At 42.8% G+C, this 20,128-nt stretch overlaps 1 protein-coding gene and 1 pseudogene across 12 annotated transcripts in view; both read left to right on the top strand.

Annotated features, from left to right (window-relative positions):
- LOC144669472 (RNA binding protein fox-1 homolog 1-like) overlaps window positions 1–16,472 on the top strand; it is a 304,542-nt gene extending 288,070 nt beyond the window's left edge. For 5 of the 12 annotated variants that reach the window (XM_078531933.1, XM_078531930.1, XM_078531939.1 and 2 more), the window contains 3 exons: window positions 595–659; window positions 5,512–5,584; window positions 10,726–10,883. In XM_078531933.1, coding sequence (XP_078388059.1) covers window positions 595–659; window positions 5,512–5,584; window positions 10,726–10,857 — 270 coding nt within the window. In that variant the 3' untranslated portion in view covers window positions 10,858–10,883. Of the gene's footprint in view, window positions 1–594; window positions 660–5,511; window positions 5,585–10,725; window positions 10,899–13,147 lie in introns of those variants that run through there. The other 7 variants (XM_078531936.1, XM_078531937.1, XM_078531941.1 and 4 more) reach the window with 6 other exon arrangements.
- LOC144669863 (U2 spliceosomal RNA) lies at window positions 9,687–9,896 on the top strand (annotated as a pseudogene).
- Window positions 16,473–20,128: the final 3,656 nt, after the last annotated feature.

The following is a 20,128-nucleotide window of genomic DNA, read 5'->3' as shown; positions in this document are numbered from 1 at the left end:
CTTCATTCCATATTTTACTTGCTAACTTGGCTGAGAGGAAAGGTTATTTACCTGAAGGTGAGTGGGTAGGCTTTACCTATAGGCCATTAAGAAAGGATAGAGGTCAACAGCCAGTGGCAAACAATAGAAGTATCAACCATCACCCACGTTAGTTTCACATTGGTGAGAAGTGTGCAAAGTCACTACTTGCACATGCTGAGTTGGAGGAGGTGGAGGCTTATTCGGTAGAAATCCTAAGTGAAGGAAGGATGGTACTTTTAGCTGATTCCCAGGTTAATTGTACAGCAGCGAGTTAGGGACTGTCAGCAAAGAGTCAAACCAATTGTACTTGACAGTCTACCTAAATCTTTGAAGCTAACACTTTGAGAATTAGATGCTCAGCTCTTTAAAATGTTGCCACTGAAGAAATTTTTATACTATTATTCTGAAAATCAAAAAGAAGTTTAAATCTGCAGTACTAACAACAAATATACATGCATCAATTTTTACTCTAAAATTTGTAATATATGAAACAAATGCAGTTTTTTGCCATTGTTTTGGTGTGTGCGTGTGAACATGTAGCAGTGTTCTTAGCCATCATCTTGTTTGTTCCAGGGTGGATATGCAGCCTACAGGTATGCACAGCCAGCAACTGCTACTGCCACTGCATACAGTGACAGGTAAGAACCAGGTCTATCTGTCTCTCACTCTTTTCATTCTCTGCTTCTGCAACGTTCGTCGTAGCAGGAAGGATGCCTATTCTTTGTTGTCATGGTGAGCTCTCTTTTCGGGGAGATATCACCGTGCTGCTCCAGCCTGCATTTATTCACTTTGGACTTTACAACATGGAGGTTCTCTGCTCAGGAACCGTAAACAAAATGCATCATTTCTCAGACTGACTTGTCAAAGGTTGTTAGAATATAGGCTGCATTACTGAGAGTGCTTTGAGTGAATTATCCATTAGTGAGTGAACCACTAACACTGTACATTAGCCTGGAGACGGTGTCATTCTTCATCCTCCACATAAAGGCTAGAATGAAATGATTGTCAGATCAGAGACTAGATAAAAAGAAAAATCAGGAGAGACAAAGGACGGTTTAAAAATGTTATTTCTCTTTTAACGGTTTCTGACAATTTTTCTGCCATACTTCCTCATGCTGAAGGAACTGACTGCTCACTGGGATATGGTTTCACAAGCAGCAGTCATTACACTGCCTTTCTCAAGTAACCATTATTCGTATCTTAATGGCAAGTGTCTTATTTAATGAGCAAGCTAAAGAGCAATTGGAACATTATAAAGGTTGCTAGCAAAGCATTGTGTCTATCCAGGATTGTCATCTTGAGATAGGCCAAGCCTCAGGCACCCACAGGCCAGGCAGATGGAATCATCTACTTGGTATCCCCCAAGGATCTATCCTTGGTCCCTCCTATTTCTCATCCACATGCTGCCCCTTAACACCTATCATCTGAATGTACAGCATTAGTTTTTACATACCATCACCTCTCTCAATTCCTCCTCCGTTGCTAAACTATCAGACTTCTTATACAACATCTAGTACTGGATGAGCAGAAATTTCCTCCAAATAAATATTGGGAAGATTAAAGACATCATTTGTAGTCTACACTCCAAACTTTGTTCCTTGGCTACCTACTTTATCCCTTTCCCAACAGTGTGAGGTTAAGCAAGTCTGTTCACAACCTTTGTGTCACATTTGACCCTGAGATGAGCTTCTGACCTCCTATTTGCACGTCACTAAACCACCTATTTTCACCTCCGTAATATCACCTGACTGTCTCAGCTCATCTGCTTGAAGCCCTCATACCTCTAATCTACTGTTCCAATGCACTCCTGTCTGGTCTCCTACACGATACCCTCCATAAACTTGAGGTCATCCAAAACTCTGCTCTCTTAACTCAAACCAATTCCCATTTGCCTATCACCCCTGTGCTCACTGACCTACATTGGCTCCCAATCAAGCAACGTCTTGATTTTAAAGTTCTCATCGTTGTTTTCAAATCCTTCATGACCTCACCCCTCCCTATCTCTGAATCTACTCCAAACCCACAACCCTCCAAAATACCTGCTCCTCCAATTCTGGCCTCTTGAGCATATCGGATTTTAATCACTCCACCATTGGTGACTGTGCCTTCAATTGCCTGGGCCCTAAGCTCTAGAATACCTTTTATGCACCTCTGCCTCTTCACCTCACTTTCCTCCTTTAAGACACTTCTTAAAACCTACCTCTGACCAAACTTTTGGTCATTTGATCGAAAGTCTCCTTATGTGGCTTGGTGACATATTTTGTTTCATCACGCTCCTGTGAAGCACCTTGGGACATTTTATTACATTAAAGGTGCTATATAAATAAGTGTTGTTGTTCTGTGACACATGCATGTAGCAGGATCTGAAAAACAATGATCAAATCCTCTTTTTGGTACCCTTGCCGCAACACTCCAATATTAACCTCTCCCTACTGCCTCACTAGGGCTTCTGTCCTGATTTTTGCACTATTTGGGAGTAGTGCAGTCTACTATGAGGTGAAACTCAAGGGAAGAACCTAATAGGATTTCTTGGAAGACACCATAACTACAGAGATTGTTTATTGGCTGCAGCAGCAATGGGAGAGCCCCTAGGCAATTGGGAAAGAAAGTTTTTTAATCATGCTGTTTTATGGTCCTCTGGAGCTTGACCATTTCCATTATCCTGGACATAGGCTTTCTGAAGACATTTCTCAAAAGCAACACTTGCAAGTTGATTATATGCTATAAATTCCATAAGTAATTTTCTGGGAGACAAGGATCCTTCTCCGATCACCTTTTTGACATGGTTTGGACCTTACAGGGGCTGTTTTAAAAGGAAGCTTTCCCATCACTTCTTGGCCTTTACATTTGTGTAAAGTAATTTGATCTTACAATCATTCCTTGTGATTTAAGCCTGGTCCTTCAGAGATATCTCTCCTGGAATAATATAAATAGCAACACAAAAGAAGGCCATTCAGCCCCAGGCTGCTGTGCCAATGCTAACACGTTAACCGGAGATCTTTCTCCAAGTCTTTTATGTACTTTTTGTTTTCAAACACTTATCCAATTTCCTTTTAAATGACTTCATGGACTCTGCCTTAATAATGCCTTATGATACTATATTCCATGTTCAATAACCCTTTGTGGGGGAAAAATCCTTTTAACACCCCTTGTTGTCATGATATTCACAGAATCTCAGTGCAGAAGAGACCCTTCGGCCCATCGAGTCTGCACCGACACGTGAGAAACACCTGACCTACCTACCTAATCCCATTTACCAGCACTTGGCCCATAGCCTTGAATGTTATGACGTGCCAAATGCTCATCCAGGTACTCTTTAAAGGATGTGAGGCAACCCGCCTGCACCACCCTCCCAGGCAGCGCATTCCAGACCGTCACCACCCTCTGGGTAAAAAATTTTTTCCACACATCCCCCCCTAAACCTCCTGCCCCTCACCTTGAACTTATGTCCCCTCGTGACTGACTCTTCAACTAAGGGGAACAGCTGCTCCCTGTCCATCCTGTCCATGCCCCTCATAATCTTGTACATCTCGATCAGGTCGCCCCTCAGTCTTCTCTGCTCCAACAAAAACAGCCCAAGTCTATCCAACCTCTCTTCATAACTTAAATGTTTCATCCCAGGCAATATTCCTGAGCTATTGTCTCTTGATTTTTTTTAACCCTTTCACAGGATGTGGGCGTCTCTGGCTAGGCCAGCATTTGTTGCCAATTGCTAATTGTCCTTGAGATGGTGGTAGTGAGCCTCCACCTTGAGCCGCTGCAGTCCATGTGGTGTAGGTACACCCATAGTGCTGTTAGGAAGGGAGTTCCAGGATTTTGACCCAGCGACAGTGAAGGAACAGCGATGTATTTCCAAGTCAGGATGGTGTGTGGTTTGGAGGGGAACTTCCAGGTGGTGGTGTTCCCATCTATCTGCTGCCCTTGTCCTTCTAGATGGTAGAAGTCAGGTGTTTGGAAGGTAATGTCAAAGGTTACTGATTTACCAACCAGACAAAATAATCTTTCACTATTTATCCTCTCAAAACTTTTTATGCTAAAATCCCCCCTTAATCATCTTTGTTCTGGTGGAAAGAGCTGTAATTTTTTGAAAACTTTATTCCAGATACTCTATTTAGTCTCCACTATATCCTTTCAATGATTCTATTCTTTCTATATTGAGGTGCCCAGAAATGCCTTTAAAGCACTAACTGTAGCCTAATCAATGTCTCACACAAATTCAACATCAACTCACATTTATATAGTGTGTTAATGTGGAGAAATCTACCATATTCAAGTGCTTCACAGAAACATAATCAAACAAAATGTTCAACATCACTTCCTTGTCTTTGTATTCAATGTGCACACCTTCATGAATAAAATCCAAAATCCTATTTGCTTTTTTTTTTGGTGTTTTCTACTTGTAAAATGATGTTTAAATATCTCCATTCGTGTGGCTCAAATGTCTAGAGTGGAAAAATATATCATGCCAAATTGATTTAAGCTAAAACTGAATGATGCAGGCACTGATGGTGAAATGCCCTGCCCTGATTTGGTGTAACTATAAAAGTTTTATTTTGGATTTTCTTTCCTCTGTTCAAACCATTTATTCGCTACTTCTGACTCTTGAGCTGGTAAACAGTCTTGACTGTGGAAGTTTTTTGTTATCTGCATATGCACTCCAAAATGAAGGTGATTCTTTATAATTGTTGGAAAAGCCACCCCTGTACAGAAACTGCCTGAGTGAATGATGCAATGCATTCTTCAGCATTGCCACCTCGTAGGTAGAAAGGGGCTCACTCTTAAGTTTTAAGAATAAATTAGATAGATACATGGATGGGAGAGGTCTGGAGGGTTATGGACTAGGTGCAGGTCAATGGGACTAGCGGAATAATATTTCGGCACAGACTAGAAGGGCCGAATGGCCTGTTTTCTGTGCTGTAGTGTTCTATGGTTCTATATTCTGAGTTCAACTGTGACTTCCTGGGTACATTTCAAATGAGTCTTGGTTGAAAGTATCTATAAAGCAACCGCTTGAAGTAGCTCGCATACCTTTACAAACCACCATTGTTTAGACCCGTCTGTCAAGGATGATTTACAGTTTAGCAGGTCACTGTTGGTCACAGGCATTAATCTAGGGCTAGTGGACCTTCCATTCTTAGTGAGTTCATACTGGCTCACTTTTCAGTGGTATGTGGGCATTTGATATGTAAAGAAAGATAGAATTGTATCATTCTTTAAAGCCTTCACATAGTAAGAACCCTCAGTTGTTTCCACAGACTCTTTTCTTGGGGGGCGGGGTTCCTTGCTATGTTGTCTGGCTATCCATTTTTTAGATTAATTGTGTAGAGTGCACATGGCACACATGACTTAAGTGGCAGAATTGGGAGGATAATGCCTGATTGCCATTGTACAATGTATGTAAATATGTCTCCAGTAACTTTCCTTGTACCTGAAGTGATGCATCGATTTCATTTTATTTCTGCTTTGATATTTCAAATGTTTTTTTTTCAGCTATGGTCGTGTTTACACTGCAGACCCCTATCACACACTTGCTCCTGCTCCCACCTATGGAGTTAGCGCTGTGGTAAGTAAATTCTATCATCCAATTTTTAAAATCGCAACAAATTTAATTTATCATTTTTAATGTAGAAAAACATCTAGGGCACTTCACAGAAGGTACAGTGCACCAAATGGGCATCAAGCCAAAGAAAGGGATATTAAGCAGGTGATCAAAAGCTTAGTAAAAGAAGTGGTTTTAAGAAGAAGAGTAAGGTGGACAGTAGGAGGGAATTCCAGAACATGGGGCCTGGATGGTTGAAACCAAAGCCACCGATGGTGGGGCAAAGAGAGGTCGGGGGAATACAACAAGTGGCGAGAATTGGAGGAATGGTGAGATCTAGAGGGATGTAGAACTGAATGAAGGCCAAGGTCAAGAAAGGTTTTAAACACCAGGATGAGGTGTTGGGGGACTGAAAACCAATATAAGTCGGTGAGTCTAGAGATGACAGATCAGTGGGACCTGGTGCACAATAGCGTACATGCAGTGGAGGTTTTGAATGAGGTGAAGTTTATAGAGTGTAGAGGATGGGAGCTTGGCTAAGAGAGCAGTGAATAGTCAAGTTTCGAGATGTTGATAGCATGGATGACGTTTTCAGCAGCAGATGGACTGAGGCAGGTGCAGAGAAGGGTGAAATGACAGAGGGGGAAATAGGCAGTCTTATTATGGAGAGCATTCCCACTGACCTGGACAACAGAGAGAGGCATTGGAGGAGGATATTGTGTATAGCCCTAATATAATCTGCAGAGGTTGAGATGAGATAACACACCATGGTTGCAGTCACAGAGGACATCAGTTGTGACCGTGATTAGGGCAATTTCAGCGCTGTTACATGGGGCCAGAAACCAGATTGGAGAGATTGAAACATATAATTTGCGTCTCTTGCACTTAAGGCACCCCCCACCTCCCCCAAGCATTGTAACCTTGTTTTATGTGTTCCAATGAAGCTTGGACCTATGTCATCTGTAGGTAGGATCTCCCGGTCCAAGGTGGGGTTCCAGACAAGGAGCGATCCACCAAAGACCCCATGATAGTTCCAGAAATAACACACAGAACCTCGCCCGGAACAGGGATACCGGGACCCACCCCTGGACCCAGGCCTGGGGGTGGGGTTCACCTGTGAGCGCCTGTGGCTGGGCTCAGCCTGAAATGGCTTCGTGGAGCCGCCCACAAGGCAAAGGGTGGGAGTTAGGTGCGGTGGCAGTGAGCAAGAGCGGGACAGATCAAGACACACTGAACCTTGGCAATGGAAACTGACTCTTGGGACATGGAATGTCACCTCATTGGTGGGGAAGGAGCCGGAGGAGGTGGAGAGGTACCAAATAGATGTAGTTGGTCTCACATTCACACATAGCGTTGGCTCCGGAACCAAACTTCTCGATCGAGGTGGTCTCTCTCCTACTCCGGAGTGGCCCCGAGTGGGTATGAGGATACCCACAAGACCCCAGTTGGGTGCCACACAGATGTAGTTTGCCCCAGCAGACGAGAGGGTCGCCTCAATGAGGCTTCGGGTCTCAGAGAGGAAAACTTTGTTGTTTGCACTTAGTTCGGAGTACTCGGCCTTCTTAGAGACGCTGGGATTGGTACTCAATAGGGTGCCACCCACCGACTCTGTCGTCTTACTGGGGGACTTCAACGCTCACATGGGGAATGATGGGGATACCTGGAGAGGGGTGGTGGGGAGGAACGGCCTTCCCGATCTGAACCCGAGTGGTGAGTTGTTATTGGACTTCCTGTGCTAGTCATGTATTGTCCATAACAAACACCATGTTCGAAAACAAGGATGCTCAGAAGTATACCTGGTACTAGATTACCTTGGGTTGAAGGTCGATGACCGACTTTATAGTTGTGTCATCGGACCAAAGGCCATATTTTCTGGACACTCTGGTGAAACGAGGGGAGGAACTGTCAACTGATCACTTGGTGGTGAGTTGGATTTTGCACACGGGAGGTGGGCCGTACAGTCACAGGAGGCCCAAACGTGCTGTGAGGGTCACCTGGGACTGTCTGGTGGACATTTCTGTGCAAAATGATTTCAGCTCTCACCTCCAGAAGAATTTCTCGTGTATCCCGGGTGAAGTCAAGGACATGGAGTCCAAATAGACCATGTTCAAGACCTCACTCGTTGAGGCAGCTGCGAAAAGCTGTGGCTTGAAGGATGGTGGGTTCCCATTGGAGCTGTACCAGGTGCTGTAGGATCCGAGGAACTGTTCATAAATTGGCCATGTGTAATTGAGATGTGATAATCCAATTAAACTATTCTGCAAAAAAAGTTGTCATCTTAAGGAACTGAAGCATGAAAGTTAAATAATGTTACAGAAGCTGTGAAAATAGGAAATAGAAAAGATGCAAAAGAGGCAGAATATGGGATTGTGGGAAGCAAAGCTTGGAGGCTCACATCTCTTAGAATGATGGTGTGGGACAGGAATCTCGCATGGGCCAGACCAGCGTTCACTTCTCTTTTTGAGAGTGGACGGGTGAGTTGTTTAGGTGTGTGGCCCCTTTAAATTTTTCGCATGGCCATGCACATGTGGTAACTTTAAAGGGGCTGACTTGTTTGCAGCTTGTGCGGAAAGTTTTGGGTTGCCTCATGGTTGGGCAGCTTACAGGGAATATTGGGCCAGACTTGAGGGAGGCAGGTTTCCTTCTTTTAAGGACATGAGTCAGACTCTTGAGGTTTTACAACAATCAGCAGCTTTCCTGCAGCCAGCCGAAACAGTGAATTCAGTTTCAGTTTGCTACAGTGAGATTTGAACTCTCTACCTTTGACTCGGTAGCCTGTACCATAATCATCACAGAGTCATAGAGATCGACAGCACAGAAAAAGGCCTTTCAGCCCATCGAGTCTGCGCCGATCAAACAAGTATCTAACTATTCTAATCCCATTTTCCAGCACTAGGCCCATAGCCTTGTATGCCATGGCATCGCAAATGCACATCCAAATACTTCTTAAATGTTATGAGGGTTTTTACCTCTACCACCCTTTCAGGCAGTGAGTTCCAGATTCCCATCACCCTCTGGGTGAAAACATTCTTCCTCACATCCCCTCTAAACCTCCTGCCCCTTACCTTAAATCTATGCCCCCTGGTTATTGATCCCTCCGCCAAGGGGAAAAGTTCCTTCCTGTTTACCCTATCTATGCCCCTCATAATTTTGTACACCTCAATCATGTCCCCCCTCAATCTCCTCTGCTCCAAGGAAAATATACCCCAGTCTATCCAATCTCTCCTCATAACTAAAACTCTCCAGCCCAGGCAACATCCTGGTAAATCTCCTCTGCATTTTCTCTAGTGCAATCACATCCTTCCTATAATGTGGATTCCAGAACTGCATGCAATACTCTAGCTGTAGCCTAACCAGCGTTTTATACAGTTCCAGCATAACCTCCCTGCTCTTATATTCTATGCCTCGGCTAATAAAGGCAAGTATCCCATATGCCACCTTAACCACCTTATCTACCTGTCCTGCTACCTTAAGGGACCGGTGGACATGCACACCAAGGTCCCTATGATCCTCGGTACTTCCCAGGGTCCTACCATTCATCGTGTATTCCCGTACCTTGTCTGTCTTGCCCAAGTGTATCACCTCTCATTTACCCAGATTAAATTCCATTTTCCACTGATCAGCCCATCTACATCCTCCTGTAATCTAAGGCTATCCTCCTCACTTATTTACCACCCCACCAATTTTCGTGTCATCCGTGAACTTACTGATCAATTCTCCTACATTCAAGTCTAAATCGTTTATTTATACCACAAACAGCAAATCACTAAGCTACCATACCCAATGTAATCTGGTGCAGTACTTGAGATGCTGGTGGCACAGCACTTTGATACACTAACATGCTGTGGAATGTAGCTTCCCTCGCTGTACTTTCCCCATGTAATATATTTCTGATTTATTTTCCAAATTGTTATTCTCTGCATCAGCTTAGATGGTGAGTGTCAGCAGATTAGTTGAATATGGAGTGGGGATCACAGCAGTGCCTGATTCTGCCCTCATGATAACCAAGATACACACTCCTCTAGGGAACACTAGATATCAATTAGGGTCAAGAGCCCTTGCTGATTTCCTACACCACACTCCCTCCCTTTCCCTATCCCAGCCCAGTGGCACTGAACCAATTGTGACAGCTTAATTGCTGCCTCTTGATTGAGATCAGCCAACACCAAATGTAGTGTCTGTTCTTATCAGTTTAATATCTGACACGTTCCCAATCTGGGAGCCAAATATTAAATTAATTTTCAGGACATGGAGATGGAACAGGGGAAAGAAAAGGGGGGAACAAACACCAAATAGGCTGGGAATTGAGCCCGGAATCTTGTGGCCTGGATGGCTCAGTGCTGTGTTGAATTGTGAAGTTGATTCCTTTCAGGGTGATTGTTTTTGGGTGGCTTATACATGTCTTGTGACTTTAGGACATAGAGCAGCCCAGTTGTGCATGGCAGGCAAAGATATGCAGACTTAGAGAATTCAAAGTAAAATTAAAGTTTTGTTAAAAATTTAATTGACGAGGCTGAATAAATTATTGTTGCTGTTAGATTAATAAAAGCAACACTTTTCTGCTGTTGGTCTGGAACTCTCTGGGAACAGGAAATTGATAAACCATCAGTGTATGAAATCATTCAAATTTGATGTGACTGCTGCCTGGGCTCCATCCATCCTCCTTAATTGAATCTGTCTCCAGATACACACCCTGTTAGTGTTATCAGGGAACTTGAGAAATGTTTTAATTTCGCCAACTGTGTGGTTGATGTCCATGTGGGGCTATCTGACCAACAAATCTCTTGAACATACGTAGAGGCACTAAGTTCAATTAAAGTGATTGATTTGTTTCTGATGGGTTAATGCATCACCTCAAGATTCAATTCGATCTCCGTGCTCCTGATTGATGAGGTGGCCTGGAACAAAGTGTTTACTTCTGGTTCTCTCCCTCCGCTCCCACCCTCTAAATAAGCAGGGCAGATCTGAAAACTTTATACAGACCTGCCCATCAGCTCTTTATTGATTCTTTTATTAAACTACATTTAAAGTCCCTCGGTTGATCTCAAGCTGACAGGACAGAGTCGACAGGGCTGGTGATGCAGCATGTTGTGCACCTGGAGCATCATGGCACAGCTGGGAAATGCAAGGCTCCTATTTGTAGTTTCTCCTGTGATTTTTCTTAGCATCAGCAGCCTGAATGGAGGTGCTTCCTGGACATTGGGACAAAAGCTCAGGAGCGACTTACTTGTCAGCATCTGCCCAACCCTTCGATCAGCAAATCTTTTCAAACAGCAACACTCAAGTCAGGAAATTGAGAAGACCCTTTAAACTGCATTACTGCAGAGGTCATTACAGTTTTAATTTGTATCTTTGGTAACTCAGCACTGCATTCACCCCTCTTAGTTGTTGTGCACAGTTAGTCTTTCTGCATAGAACAATTTGCAGGGTTTCTCCTTTTTGTGTAGGTAGATGAAACAATAGTTTCTCTCCCTTCTAGTCCTGAAGGTATGGGTACTACAGGCAGTTGTCACCCTCTAATGGCCGGTGACATATGACCCTAGACAGTGAATATCGTCAGGCTATTCAAGCGTGAAAGGCACCACAACCAACATGTACATTTCCTAACGCAGGCACTGGTTCATGATGAGGAGTGGGATCATTGTGCCCTTCCCCAAGCCCAGTATGCTGAGGCCAGATGTAGAAAAATTTGCAAGTTGATGTGCAGGCTGTTAAGTTCTGCATCTTACTAGTTCCTCCCTAGCAGCCCTCTCTATGCCAACAAAACCAAGCCTGTAGTTGGCAGTTGACATCTAATTTTGGAGCACTTTTTTCAAACCTCTCTCCGCCCTACACACCAACCAAACAGTGAGCAATGGGAACAACCTTTTGGTATGGGTCTTGCGCCATGTAGCAGTGAGAATTTATACTGCCTGTTTTTTCATGCATTCAGCGTACATAATTTTCAGGGCTTGTTAACCCACAACAGTGTCATCACCAGCTGAAACAGTCACCAGAGCAGACAGAAGTGAGAACGATGTAAGCTGTGTTTTGTACATTAGTTGGAATTGTCTAAAAGAGTATCTCTGAGCTGGGTGAGTGGGTAAGTCAGCAAAGAGTTTATAAACATTTTTTTAAAATTAAACTGTAAAAGTGAAGATTAGCAGGTGTGCTGTGTCTGCTAGCTCAAGATGTACAAATGGCTTCACATTTCCAATTCAATTTTCTCAAAATGTTTTTAAGTTCTACTCAACTTCATATTTTTAAAAATAAAACAAAACCTGAAGTTCGGGGCTGAGGGATAAAGATGGGAGTTTCTGGGGCACTAACTCAGAGTTGCTGGGAGGCAGAAACACTTGCACTGCAACTGAGCACAACTGGCAAAGGCAGCCATACTGAACTACATGCAGCTTCGATGATTGTCACTATAGAGTGACAAATCCCCAGGACCAGGTAATTTCCATCCAAGGTTTTAAAGGAAGTAGGTGAAAACATTGCAGATGTCCTAACTCTGTCAATTCTGGAACTGTTCCGTTAGGTTGGAAAATTGCACATCTGACACCGCTACTGAAAGTTGAGAGTGAAACTAGAGAATTATAGACCAGTTAGCTAGTCTGATGTCTGTTGGGAATTTACTGTAGTATTTAATTAATTAAGGATAGGGTGACCAAACATTTTGAAAACTTTCAGCTGATCAGAGGGAGTCAACGTGGATATGATAGGGTAGGTCATGTCTGACAAATCCAATTCAATTTTTTGAAGAGGTGCCTGAAGTAGTGGACAGGGGATTATCTATGGATATTATTTATATGGCCTTCAGAAGGCATTTGATAAAGTTCCTCTTCAGAGATTGTTAGCTAAAGTTGAAGCTCCTGAAATTGAAGGCGATTACTGATATGGTTAGGAAATTGGCTCAGCAGTAGGAACAGATTTGGGATAATAGGCAAGTACTCTAATTGGCTGGATGTGATTAGTGGTGTTCCACTAATGTGTTGGGCCTCAGCTATTCACTGCATTTATTAATGCCTTAGATGGTGGCAGAATTCACCAATACTTCAATTCCATTACCTCTGAGATCAGAGCTGTCAGATATCCAGAATTAGACATTGCAGAAGGAGTGATTACATGGAATACTGATAAATGTTAACTATCTTGGACCTAAGTCCTTTTAATACCATGACCACATACAACTCAATTTTAACCAAGACAAAGTCCATTTCCCAACTAAACAATTTTTATCTTCCCTTAAAAAACTATCAAACCTACCAAATTATTTTAGCCAATTCAATTTTGTACAAAATAGGCAAAATAAATTCCCTAATTTACTAGAGAGATGTGAATTCAGTAACTTCTCCAAGTACATGGTGAGTTGCTGAGGTTAAATCTATAGTCTGTGTTCCATTAGTTGATTCTATTTGGAGAGAGCTCACAATCAGCCCCAGCATCCCTGGGCTTGGTTAAGGACAGGTTAAAATCTCAGTGGGTTCCTACTGCCAATACCTCTCTAACGCATGGGTCTCAAGTGAGCCACAGTCAGAGACTTCAGAAGAAAAAGAAGAATTTGTTGACATTTACTCTGCTTCACTTACTGTTCTTTTCCTTTTCCAGGCTAGTTTATACCGAGGTGGATACAGCCGTTTCGCTCCCTACTAAAAGTGATGTGAACTCCTGCAGTGGGAACAGTCCCTTCCCAAGGCCTGGGTGTTGCAATATTACAAGTAGTGGAACTTTATAGCAACTCAACATGAAAAAAAATACACAAGAAAGCGAGGAAATCATTACACGAGAGAGAGAGAGAGAGACCTACTTTTTTATACCTCATTACGTTCTTCTAAACATGTATTTTTTTTCCTTATGTTTCTGCCTTCATTTTTTTTGTTCCAAAGATTGTGCAAACAGTTTTTAACTGTGGTATAAAAGTGCATTTCTTTGTGTGTGTAGTGACATTTATGAAATCAGCTTCATCCGACAAAAGAGAATCAGAAGAAACTAAAAATATTAGTCACAAAAACAAGTTAGTGAAAGCCAAATGAAATTGGGTGCCCATTGGAAGCTGGTCCCAGGTACTGCATGTGTGGAACAGCAGCAACAAAAGGATTGTAATTACCAAGATTCCCGGAGACTCTGGGAATGCAGAATTTCACCACTTAAGGTGGGTCTGTGCAGAATGGGGAGGGGCTGGGGGATGGAAATTGTCCTGTGTGCAAGTTGATGGAGCCAGTTTGCGTTGTGCTTTGTTTTTGTAGTGAGGACAGCAGCAGCTTCTAACTGTTCACCATTTCCAGAGTTGGTTAGCCTAAATGGTGCCTATTTACACCTGACTAAACAGCAAGAACCAAAAAGAATTACAATCAAACTGCAAAGTGAATGCGTCATGAACTTGTTTTTTTTTTCCTTTTAATGATACGTTCCAGACTCTGACCACGTCCCCCCCTCCCCCAGTGATCTACATTCATCTGAGCAAATTTGCTTTTAAAGTAATTGATTGAATGCATTAGGATCCCTGTAGATTTACAGAGGAAATCCAAATGCAGAAACCCTCCTGGTGTAAATGGGACTGCTTTTATACTTCACCTTCAGTTAGCACCATTATGAAATACAGTCCAAAAGTGTTGGCACTAATTGCATGCATATTTTAATTGCATCAATCCTAGCATTAGTGTGCGCATTATATTATCCAAATCATTTGTATCCCTATGTTTTTTAATGTAACCTAGAATGTGCTCTGATTGGCTTGACATCCTTACATTCAGCAGGCTTACAATTTGAAAACTGGTGACTTTATAATTCAACCATTTTGTTAATCCTAATCATAACTGCAGATTTTAGTTGCTTTTTTGTTTGTAGCTTTTATTTCGTTTGCCTCTGTTTTTGGTGAGTAACAAAATCAGCAATGGAGATGCTGCACAGAAAATGGTCCATGTGGCCTGGCCCTGACTATCAAGTGTAAAATGAAGGTGTGAATTGGAGGGGGGGAGAGATAGGTAGTTTAGTAGTAGGTTGCACCCAACAAAGATTTGGGAGGATAGACAGTCACCCAGTTACATCTTGTAAGAAGGCATGAATTCCACACTATGTTGGCAAATATTTTAGAGGCATTCATGATGCCATATCAGATATGCTAATTTTTTTTAAAGTTCAAAGTTGAGCAGGTATGAGAGAGCTAAATTCACTCCTTGAGACTGTAGTTCAAGCTGAAGCTAATAGTTTATTGTGTGCGAGCTCAGGGCTGGCCCAGACCTTTCTATTCTGCACCAGTGTTCCTGGGGCACTGCTCTCTGTTTTCAAAGCCCATTTATATCTCTGCACTGGGAGACGTGGATTGAAAGAGAAGTGCACTTTCATGTTTAGGACAAGTGCAGTTGCTGCCAGAGCTTCTGATCATGCAGTATCCAGCAAGATGGTGTGTACTGCACCGACTTAGTAAGCTGTTTAAAGAAAAAGGGACACTAGTCGTAGATACCACACTGCCGCCCTTAAATTATGATATTGTTTTGCAAGCCAAAGCGTGGTTTGTCGCTGTATGACAATTATGTTTTTTTGTATATAAAATATTTTAGTTGTCATTGTAATGGGGAAACATTCACAAACGTTTCATCACAGAGGAAGGAATTTAAATTGGGAACTAGGCGTGGCGCTTGATGGCATCTCCTGGTAGTGCTCCTGTTAGTGTAGTCTCGCATGTAAAATGTTAATATAGAGGAAGGAAAACTTAGAAGCCACAGGCGGCTTGTATTAGTGGGAGGTGTTGTTCTGCGTCACACCGGGTTCGATGATCACTTTCATTCCTATGACTACAAATCACATTCTTTTACTTAGATTCACTTTTGTATTATACCAGCGGACATTTTAGTAACTTAGCACTACAGCTGCACTCTACTCCACTGACTGCCAAATAACCCATTGGTAATGTTCTCGCAGCAATTATTCTCTTGAATTTTTTTGGCTTTGTAAGAGTCTCATAACAGCTGTAGAATAATCAGAATCTTTGGAGGGAACAATTTCAGATTAGAGTTCTCTTTTTGGATAAAAATGGTCTTGCTTCTAGCAGGAACTGGTTGTGTTCAGTGAACAGCTCGCTGTGTGGATAAATGTCCAACAGCCCCGTCCATAAGGTCAGCTTTTATGGGACTGACGAGTTTTATTTTGTTTGTTTTGTGTTTGTGTGGGGGTGGGGGGGAGGTGTGTGTGTGTGTGTTTTTTTCAGACAGTACCCATGTGCAGCTTGTGGCTGCATCCCGACTGGAATAGGAGCTCTCACACTTGGGTGTTAGTGACTAGGAGACATTACCACAGTGGCATGGCTGATGCTGATACTTGAATCATTTAAATGTTCAGCCTTTTTAAAAACACCATTTATTTCTTTCCATTTACTTGTAAAGACAGTTCACTCTACATGATCACTTCCCCACACGCCCTTCCCCCAAAATATCAGAGAAATTCCAAACTTCCATAACAGATTCATGCTCACCACCAGCCAGGGAGAGGATCTGACCTCCCAGCTTGGAGAGGAGAGGAGCAGAGGGTGGGGAAATTAGAAATAGTGCTGTTGTGCAGGCATTGGAAAGGGAATAAAATAGGAGAAAACACTAAAGAGAATTAAAAAACCATGCGCAGATGGTATTTAATCTTCCTAGAAAACTACCATTAACACTGTCCTGACCCTGATCTGCCTTGTTTTGTGAACGTTTCCCTGGAAGGTATGATATATCGTATAGTAGCTTCATCACCGAGCAGTATTCATTGGGTTATAATTAGATATAATCATGAATGTTAAGTAGATAGGACATGGACTATTATTCCTTTTGTATTACTTCCCATGTATAAATTATTGATCTTGTTGCTGGCTTTTATAAACTCGAAGGAAGGGGAATCCCTTCCTAACAGTAATAAAGCACTGTTTTTAAAATAAAACAAAAATGGTGAGAACACAGTCAGAGTCCGCGCATGTTTGTGTGGTATGGATTGCTACTGGATTAGTTCGAATCAGGATAAGAAATGAAGTTGCTAACTGTGGAATCCTTTGTTCATTCAGGAAGCTGATTATTTTTGTTGTTCGAAAGTGTAATGTATTTGGATTCCCAAAAGGCATTCGATAAGGAGCCACATAAAAGGTTACTGCACAAGATGGACAGAATCTTATGCACTTTTAAGAAATAATGGACAGTCACTGGCAGGGCCAGCATTTATTGCCCATCCCTAATTGCCCTTGAAAAGGTGGTGGTGAGCTGCCTTCTTGAACCGCTGCAGTCCATGTGGTGTAGGTACACCCACTGCTGTTAGGGAGGGAGTTCCAGGATTTTTACCCAGCGACAGTGAAGGAACGGTGATATATTTCCAAGTCAGGATGGTGAGTGATTTAGTCATGCAGGTGGTGGTGTTCCCATGTGTCTGCTGCCCTTGTCCTTCTGGGTCAGGCTTGTCCAACCTTTTTGCTCAGAGGGCTACATTTGCCTTTTTTCTCACTTGGGGCTGGTGAGCAGATTTTGGAAAGATAAGGTTTGGCACAATAATAAACTGAAATCCCCAAAAAATGTTGAGGTTTTAAGGAAAGAAACAATTGCTGAGCAAAAATAAAGCAATGTCATAGCAATAAATTGTTAAGTTGAAAAAGAGTAATTAATAAAAATGACCAGAGTGTGAGGGTCAGTGTGTGTGTGTGTGACTGGCTCATTCCCAGTCTCATGGTGCTCGCTCGCTCACCCTCACCCACTGTGAGTGCCTGTGTGTATATGTGTTGGTGTGTGGAGGTGAGAAACCTGAGACTGGGAGTAAGGCAGACTCTCTCACTCTCCCACATACACCCACACACTCAGTCACACAGTCTCTCACTCCCCCACACACACACGCACAGATAGTCTCTCACTCCCACATACCACGGCACTGTCTCCTCCCCAGCCCCAACGTGACTTCACCCTCCCCAGGCCCAACTTACTTGGCTCCCCATCTCGAGCCCCACCATTGTTTGCCTCCATGAGCTCCAGTTCTACCATACCTTTGCTCCCCTCGGCCCAGCAGCCCTCAGTACCCTCACCAACACCAATGTTCGTTGCTCCTCCAATCAGCAGCAAATGAGGAAGAGAAACAGCCTGTGATTGGAAAACCAGCTCCATGCAGAATCTTTCATTGAAATTCACCCTCACCCACTGTTTGGCGAGAATTCGAAAACTAGTTCTGCGGCTGCATAGAGGGGCTTCACCCGCGGGCTGTACATTGGACAATCTAGATGGTAGTGGTCATGGGTTTGGAAGGTGCTGTCCAAGGAGCCTTGGTGAGTTGGAGGATCCCTGCATCAGCCCATAAATAGGCATTTAATTATAGAGATTGGTTACCCATTGCTACTAGATGGGTAGCCTCTGCAGCTGGTGACCCGCCTCTGGGAAGATGGCCTAGAGGGAACACATCGACTCATCCAATTTCTGTGAAATTCCTCCAGACCAGCTATCAAGTACACCCCATGGGATTGGTAAGAATGCAACCAATAAGAACTCATGGTGTTAAGGGTATTAATATTAGCATGGATAGAGAATTGACTCAGAAAACAGTAAGTGGATAAATGGGTCATTTTCAGGTTGACACACTGTAACTAGTGGAGTGCCACAGGGATCAGTGCTGGGGCCTCAGTATTTATAATCTATATTAACAACCTGGATGAAGGGACTGAGTATTGTAGCCAAATTGGCTGGTGATACAAAGATAGCTGGGAAAGCAAGTTAGAATCACGGAATGGTTACAGTCCATCTTACTCAGGCTGGCTCTCTGCAAGAGCATCTCGGCTAGTCCCGGTCCCCCATCTTTACCCCATAACCCTGCAAATGTTTTTTCTCTTCAGATAATTACCAAATTCCCTTTTGAAAGCTATGATTGAATCTCAGTCCAACACACACTCAGCCAGTGAATTCCAGAACCTAACTACTCGTTATGTAAAAGCTTTATTCCTCATGTCGACTTTGGTTCTTTGCCAATCACGTTAAGTTAGTGACCTCTGGTTCTGGGCCCTTCCACCAATGGGAATGGCTTCTCCCCATCGACTTTGTTCAGGCACTTCATAATTTTGAACACCTTGATCAAATCTTCTCTAAGGAGAACATCTCTAATCTGTCCTCATAACTGAAGTCCCTCATTCCTAGAACCATGCATGTAAATATTTGCTGCACCCTTTCTAATGCCATCACATCCTCCCTAAAATGTGCCCAGAATTGGACACAATGTTCCACCTGATGCTGAACTAGTGTTTTACAAAGGTTCACCATAACCTTGCCTATGCCTATATTTGTGCCTCTATTTATAAAACCCGGTATTCTGTATGCCTTTAAAACCGCTTTCTCAACCTACACTGCCACCTTCAATGATTTGTGCATATAACCCCAGGTCACTCTTCCTGCACTCCTTTAGAATTTTACCCTTTGGTTTACTTAACCTCTTCCTCCCAAAATGTACCTCTTCAAATTTCTCTGCATTAAACTTAATTTCCTAGATGTTCATTATTCTACTGATGTACATATCCTCTTGAAGTCCATCTCCATCTCCTTCAAAGTCCATAATACTTCCAAGTTTTGTGCCATCTGTAAAATTTTGAAATTGTGCCCTGCATGCCAAAGTGGGTCATTAATATAGATCCAGAAAAGCAGGGGTCCCAATACCAACTCCTGGGGGACCCCATTATTTACCTTGTTCTAATTCTAAAAAAGCTTCACCACTGCTATTTCCTGTTATTCAGCCAACTGAGCTGTGAGAAGGATACAAAAAATCTGCAAAGGAAAATAGATAGGTTAAGTGAGTGGGCAGAAAATTTTCCAGATGAAAGATGATGTGGCAAGATGTGAGGTTATCCACTTTGGTTAAAAAAATGTTAATTATATGGGGAGAGATTGCAGAATGCTGCACTAAAGAGGGACCTGGGTGTCCTTGTACATGAATCACAACGTTACATTGCAGGTACAGGAAATAATTGGGAAAGCAATGGAATGTTGGCCTTTATTGCAAGGGGGAATGGAATATAAAAGTAGGGAAGACTTGCTACAAGTGCATAGGGCATTGGTGAGACTGCATATAGAGTAGTGTGTACAGTTTTGGTCTCCTTATTTAGGAGGGATATAATTGCATTGGAAGCAGTTCAGAGAAGGTTCATGAGGCTATTCCTGGGTTGAGGTGTTGCCTTATGAGGAATGGTTGAGCAATTTGGGCCTATATTCATTGGAGTTTAGAAGAATGAGAGATGATCTTCTGGATCATGGAATACATTCAAGGCTGAGAGAATTTTGAAGTACAGGAAGTCGAGGGTTAGGGGGAACAGGCAGGAAAGTGGAGTTGGGGCCAAGATCAGATCAGCCATGATCTTGAATGATGAAGCAGACTTGAAGTTTCAAATGGCCTATTCCTGTTCCTATTCGCTGTATAACATTTTGTGGAACAGTAACTCCCATTACAGCCAATGGATAGCTAAATGGAATTGAACTGAACAGCAGCAGTATTGCAAATGTACAGCCAGGTTGTTGCACACTTAATTGAGTGCTCACACCCCATCACCACCATGTATTTATATAGTGATCTTATGGTAGTAAACAGGAAAATTGAGGGAGAGGTGCA

Source organism: Cetorhinus maximus, chromosome 29 (assembly GCF_964194155.1).
Source record: "Cetorhinus maximus chromosome 29, sCetMax3.hap1.1, whole genome shotgun sequence".
Lineage (NCBI taxonomy): Eukaryota > Metazoa > Chordata > Chondrichthyes > Lamniformes > Cetorhinidae > Cetorhinus > Cetorhinus maximus.
Note: the sequence above shows the minus strand (reverse complement) of the source record. Positions and strands in the feature narration are given on the sequence as shown.